The 7,115-nt window shown below is 42.4% G+C and overlaps 1 protein-coding gene across 4 annotated transcripts in view; it reads right to left on the bottom strand.

Annotated features, from left to right (window-relative positions):
• Nucleotides 1-7,115, bottom strand: part of PTPN12 (protein tyrosine phosphatase, non-receptor type 12) — a 160,340-nt gene that overhangs the window by 25,711 nt on the left and 127,514 nt on the right. For all 4 annotated transcript variants that reach the window (XM_019509471.1, XM_019509469.1, XM_019509468.1 and 1 more), the window contains one exon: nt 3,645-3,730. In XM_019509471.1, coding sequence (XP_019365016.1) covers nt 3,645-3,730 — 86 coding nt within the window. The remainder of the gene's footprint in view (nt 1-3,644; nt 3,731-7,115) is intronic.

Here is a 7,115-nt window from a genome sequence, read left to right as displayed (position 1 = left end):
GGGGGGGGGGGGGGGGTTGCGTTCCTTTGTAGTGGGGGGCATGGCCTCTAACCAGGATCTCTTGAGCATCTTCACAACATTTCATAGAAGCAGGATGTTGGCTGCCAAGGAGAAAAAGTGCTTTCCCTATTTTTTATGGCAGCCTTTCAAGTATTTGAAAACTGCTATTATGTCCCCTCTTAAAACTAACTGTCCTTTCCTAGATATCTTTTTATCCAGGAAGCCTCTTCCTCTTTCATAAAATAATCTTAGCAGAATCATGCCCTTACTTAAAATGTGTATTAGAAATAATTATAAATGAAATCAAACTATATACCAATAGGTATTAAGCTAAGATATGGGAAAAGCATTTCAATGCACCCACTCAAACAGAACTTTCTTAGACCAAGTTTATACAATCAATAATGCTGTCAAATTTTTTGACAAGCTGCACTATATAAAAGCACTCAAAAGCAGTCAAATTACTTTATGCAAGCTGTCAAGAACAAGCTAGGATAAAGTGGACCCATTAAAAAATTTCTAATAATTTTGAAGAAAGTTGATGTCATCAGTAGTAATAAGAGAATTAATGGTACATGAGAGAAAAAACAAGATCTAGAAGAGTCGGATGCTGAGAACAGAAAAGAGCAAGTAGAATAAGTCAGTTGAGAACCTAAGGCCAACTATACACTAGCTGGACATCTGCTCTGACACGCATGCATCAGAACAGACTTGATTAACTGAGTCTGCTGGAGCATGCTAATTAGCACACTCCAGCAGCCTCCACTTCAAGTGTATTCAGTGTCCCTGCACTTCAAAATAGTGGCGGGGTGCTTTAACTGAAGTTTGAAGAAGCTTTAGTTAAAGTGCCTCCGCTGCCTTTTTGAAGCATACAGTGCTGAATACCCAAGATGCTGCAGGCACTTTAAAATAGAGCATCTCTCAGTGCTGCTCTAATTAAATCGCACCCCCGCCACCCAAACCATTTAAAGATGCCCTAAGATTATAGCCAGGCACATCCCTTAAATAAACGGGGGGGGGCAGAAAAATGAGATTATATCAGTAATGTTTGATCAATCAGAAGTGGGAAGTGAAGGCATTTGTACACATGGTTGCGCTACAGCGTTGGGCACTTTTAAAAGTGCCTGGCACTGCGAAGCATGCATATATATGAATTGCAAAATGTGCATCAGTGCTGAGAAAGTGGCAGTGGAAAACATCAAAGGTGTTTTAGTTCAAAAGCGCATCGCTGCTATTTTCTGTGGCCTGACACGCATTTTGCTGCTTATACAACTGCATGCGACACAGCACAGTGCGTGTCAGTTTGTATGTGGAGCGGACTTGATTAACTGAGTCTGTTCAGACGTCACAGCACAAAAATGTACGTGTACAAATGCCTTGAGAGAGATCATATGGGGCTGTGAACCAATGGATCACAAAAAGAACTTGCTGCTGGAATGCCACAGGTAAAAAAAAATAAAATAAAAAAATTCCCCAAACTGGCCAAAAAGAATCCACAAATTTCTGGGAATTATGTATGAGAAACGCTTAAGTTTTCAACTACAGTGCATCCATATCCTTTGAAGGGTACCATGAGGTGCAAGTAGACAAGTCCAGGCTCAGAACTGTCCCTGCCTGGCTGATCTCCCACCTCCACTGCCTGGTCCCTCTGCAAGGAGGTAAACACTGTAATACATAAATAACTTTTTTAAATTGGGTGCCACTCAAATCACAGAAGTTAGGCAGCAGTTCCTCAAGTCCAGTGAAGGGTATCTCGAGTTTAAAAAATTGAGACCCACTATTCTGAAGTGCAAGTGTAGTTTGACAAAGAGTTGTCAAAGCATAAGGAATATTTACTTCCTAGGATCATTGGGGCATATTTTACTTACAGCTGCAAACATAAAGCATGTCTTCTATGAAAATAATATACCCTGGATTCTACTCCAGAGTAACTTAACTCTATAGCAAAGAGCAGGCACACATCTAGCTCTCCCAAGCTCTCTGCCCAAAGCAGGCTCTATTACAACACCTGGTCTCTAGATAGCAAAGGAGCCAGTTTGCACTGAGCAAATGGCTAACACAATGTAATATTGACAATGGGAGGAGATGCACTGCACTGGCAATGGAGTAACTTTCTCTGACCTTCCCAGGAACATCTTTGTACCAAGCAGGACTTCTTCCAGGGAAAATTGTGTCATGTACCCACTACACTTTTCTTTTAGAGCAATTAAGAGCACACTGAATGGCATGTGCTTGTACCCCAATTCCTGGTCTGTCAGAGCTCATGATATAGCAAGTGCTTTAAAACACAGAAGATGCAGCCAGTGATCTAGTTATTTGTGTTCTAACAAATCTCACTGCATGTGGAAGGACCTTGGAACTGATGTTAGGAGCAGGTATTAAAGAAAAATAAAATAGTGGAGGAAAGATGGGAAAAGATTATATAGCATTTCATTAAATTTTTCTTTCTGTTAAACATGTCACTACTCCATTGATAACTCTGGTCACATTTAACATGTCCATCCCCACTTTTTGTCTATTTATGAGAAGCATATAGCATACTGGGGGCACTAATGCAATTACAATATTTATTTTTATCATGAAGTTTAGAAGTGATATAAAGTTAGTCCCAACAGAACAGATGCAAAGGTACAGAGAGGGCTAGAAAAGGCTGCACAGATTAAGCTGAATGATAACCATCTTTGAAATTTAATTATCTCATTTTGCACTAAGACAATACATGACTTATGAAAAAAAAAGTATAAGAAAAATCAACCTATCAACTCCAAAACACTGAACAACTCCAACACCCATGTGGGATATGAAAGATCCAGATTCAAAAGTCCTAATTTAGACAACAGACCTTGAAAATAGTTTTCCTATATCTAGTGACAGCCTTTTCCCTCATGATTATTAAATGTTCTAGGAGGAGTTGGAGGCTGTCTCTTGTTTTCAACAGAACGGTTACTTTGGATTTAAGGAATCTTTCCCAATACAAATACTATCAAAACTGGTGCAACTCAAAAAAAAGTTTTGATTTCCAAGGCCAAAAAAGTGTTTTAGACAAATCAATCTTCACTTGAAAAATTCCAGAAGAGCCCACTCAGGATTCCCTCTTAGTCTCCACTACTGATAATATTTTCTTACCATCCTTTTTCTCTTGTATTCTGATATCCTCAATATGTGGACACCAGAGATAGAGACTTGAGATGGCATACATACTCCACACTTAGGTAAGCCTACAGGCAATTCATTATTACACAAGGTACATGTAGCCAAAACAGGAAGGATTGAACCCTCTTAGCATAATACTTGAAGCTGTTTATCCCCAGCCAAAGGAAGCCAAGAGTAGTTTAACCAGGGGTGGCCAAGGAGGGGGGTCACTATCAGGCACTGAGAAGGGGTGACAGAATGGCAAGCCTCCTTCCCCCCCACCCAAGGCATCTATGCCAGCAGCAGCAGTTCCATATTGCTACTACAGCAGCAAATTCATACTTGTAACACTTCCACAGAATATATTTAGTCACACAAAATGTCCAAGTTGCAGTATCTCAAAGCAGGAAGGACTGCTCATTTAACCACCAGAAAAGCTATTTAACTTTAGAAACCCAAATCCTTCTTTTACAGCTGAAACTAAAAAAAATAAAAATAAAATAAAATAGTACCTGCGAGTCCGTGGAGGTTTTGGTGGAGGAGAATCTGGTTTCTCAAGGTCTGAGGAACTGACGGTATTCTCTGTATTAATATCATTCTGAAAAAACATTAAATATATTTTATTAGAGAGCTGAAAAAATCATAATCACTAAAACAGGATACTTAAATTCCTACCTGTTCCTAGAACAGAATGAAGTGCCAAAACAATCCCTATAAAAAGTATGAACTAAGAGCACCAAGTCAAGCCACTTACACCTGCATCAAGCTTTCCAAGTTTTATATATAAAGATTCTTATCTGAATTCATGGGGGAGCTTATAAGAGAATATAAGAAATACCGAGTAATTACTGAGAAATTAGTTTGGTCCTGAAAATAAAGCGTTTCGCAGACTGGCTAATCTCCCAAATTCTGTCAGGTATACAAAGTAAAATTTCACTGTTTCCCCTTACACAATCAGTTCATTCCTTGCCACTTGAGTCTCGCACGGCAACAGAAATATTAAACTATAAATACATACAATTTAGACAATGAAATGTAATTATTTCTAATTCTTTCATAAAAAGGGAGACTATTTGAAACACAGTTCTTTTAGAAAACTGAACAAAAAATAGCCATGTTCTGTTGCCTTATCTAGTAAGCTACTCCAAAATATTTTTTTTTTTCCTTTCAGACAAAAAATGTAACATTTAAGTTCAGTAAAACTGCAGCATGCACACACAAAGCTGATACAGGTTCTTGTAAACGCAACTTTCTTAACCAAGCGCCCAACAATTCTGAGAGCAACTCAGAAGTTGGCACACCAAGGAGCACATGCACAATATTCCTAAAAATGACACTTGTTGCAAGTTTTCTTCTAAAAGTTTTTTGGAAGAAGAAATGCCATTATCTCAGAAACAAGATGTAATGCCAGTGTCAAGTGGCATAGTTTACTGTGTTCTAGCTCACCAGTTCAGACTATGATCCATGGCAGTCATGACCAGCTACTGCCTTCTAATTACTTTGGAACAATTCACAGATTCTGAAGCCAGAAGGGACTACTGTGATAACCTATTCTGACCTCCTGCATAATATCAACTTCACTGTATTAATTCCTGCTTGAACTTCAGTACATGTGTGTTCGATCTACAGCAGTGATTCTCACTTTTTGGGGTGCTAAACACCTTTAAGTTTATATTACTACTGGTACCACTAAGATTCCAGGCTACTAGTAATAAAATTAATTCTTCTTCAGCACTACCTTCCAGTTGAGAATGAATGTCTTCCATGACTGTCTTACTTGCTTGTCCCAAAGATGGCTACTGAGGCCTATCTGGAATAGACAGACTCTACTGCAGCTGTGTGGGGCGTGGGGTAGGTGGTGCTGGATTCTTCATTTGGTCCACAACACACTCTTGCTGCTGCTCCCGCTTTTCCATCTCCTGTTGTTGTCATGAAGTTTCAGAGGACCAAGATCCTTGCAGCAAACTCTTCTTCCATTTGGGGCAGTCCTGGGCCATAACCTCCCACAAGTTGATATCAACGTTGAATTTTTATAAGCAGGAGCAGAGCAGATCCTGAAGAGGGCTGCTTAATCACAGTTACAGCTGCCAAATCATACTCCTCATCCAAGTGCTAGATGACCTTCACGCAACCTTCATGCCAGTTCATGACTAGGAGTTTCCAGACCTCACAAGTCTGCTCCCATTGCCATTACTTAGTCACCAAAGGGCTTGAAGAATGTGCTGGAAAAGCAGTTTTAATGGAAAATGCCTGCGTGTGACTTCTTTTATCGTGGAGAAGCTGCCGCACATCAGCTTCCACATGGCTCTTGACAGAATGGCACCTTAATCTGAGGATCTAATGAGACCAAGACAGCTGGGGACCTTGTTCTGCTGCAGCTCATATCCACCTTCACAGCTGCTGAGATTCTAACATCTTCTCCTGCCTGCTCTGCTGTTGAGGACTCGTAGACCCATGGCTGGAGGCAGGGCAGGCTTATTATAGGAGTGACCTGTACTCACCATGTCACAGCACCATTGGGAGGGAAACCATTGCCAACTGCTGTCCTCACTACATCCTGGTGGTGCTGCCATTGCTTATTCGTCAGGATTATCCCTGCCTTTCCACAGCTAACCTTCCATGAAGATCATTTGACTATCCGCCACCTGCAGATGTGCTGGGTAGTAGTACAGCTCTGCCCCACAGAATAAAATTAACACTGTCACTACAACCACATAATAACTTCAACAACCCAGGAGGTGCTGTAGACTCTTCCCCTCCCCTCCTAACTTTCCTCCACGCATTACCGGCTCCCTTCTGCTTTCCCATGCCTTCCCCTCAAACTCTATAGAAGTTTGTGATGTACTACCAGGGAGCACATATAACCTACAATGAGAAATAATAAACTAGAACACCTCTTCTGGAAAGAGCCAATTCTTATTTTTAAAAATTTCCAGTGAGGAGTATATCATAACCAAGGGTGTGTTACCCCAAATAGCCAATAACCAGGGATCCTAGTTTTCTCTGTCTAAAAATCACAAGTTATCCAATTAAAAAAAAAGAAAACCTTAATTCTCTGATTAAAAAACCCCAAATCCATGTTTTTCTGTGATTAAAATGAATGCCACTACACACACACACACACACACACACACACACACACACACACCAGTTAAACACGTTTTGTTATATTTACAATTTTAAAGCAATTTGGAAGCCTACTACTGCTTCAACCACTATAATAAGATACATTCTAAATACCTATACATTGTGGCATTTGATTTTGGGTTTATCATGGAAAAATCAGAGCTCCGCCTGCCCCCTATGCTCACCGGGATGCAAGTCCAGCTGCAGCTGTGCCCCTGGCTGCTTTACGGGGCTGAGCAGCCCCGATACGTCAGTGCCCTGCCCTTGCCTCTCACTCCCAACACGCAGCCCCCTGGCCTTGCCAGGGCCCCCCACTCCCGACCCACAGCCCCACACTCTCAGTCCCCCAGTATGTGGGGAAGGGAATGGGTGTATGCAAAACGGGTAGGGAAAGCACAGGCGATGCAGCAGGGAGGGTGGGGCAGGGGTACATGCCTGCTGCCAGGCCTAACTAGCTCTGGGCAAGAGCTGCCTCCGCAGCCCAGCAGGCAAGACTGGTGCTGGAGGGAGCACTCCGCTGCCATGGTGAGGTGTGGCAGTGGCATGCAGTTGTGCCCCCACTGTTGCCAAGCAGACGGGGGCACCTCACTTTGGTGGCACAGAGCTCCCTCCTGTGCCAGTTTCCATGAGCTGGATGGCAGAGGTGGCTTCTGCCCAGAGCTGATCCAGCTCAGCAGTAGCTCCACACCCCACTGTGGGCACAGAAATCTTGGGAAGCACATGTCCCCCTACCCCCCTAACACATGGGCTGTGGCCCCTGCCCCCTGCATAGCTTGTGTCCTTCCCCCCAGCCTGCATCGCCTCTGTCCTCCCCGTCCAACATGTGACCTGTGCCCCGCCTGCCATGTGACCTACAC

The sequence above is a fragment of the Gavialis gangeticus genome, unplaced genomic scaffold (assembly GCF_001723915.1).
Source record: "Gavialis gangeticus isolate Ggan-Ray unplaced genomic scaffold, GavGan_comp1, whole genome shotgun sequence".
NCBI classification, from domain to species: domain Eukaryota; kingdom Metazoa; phylum Chordata; order Crocodylia; family Gavialidae; genus Gavialis; species Gavialis gangeticus.
This window is presented reverse-complemented; position numbering and strand designations above follow the sequence as displayed.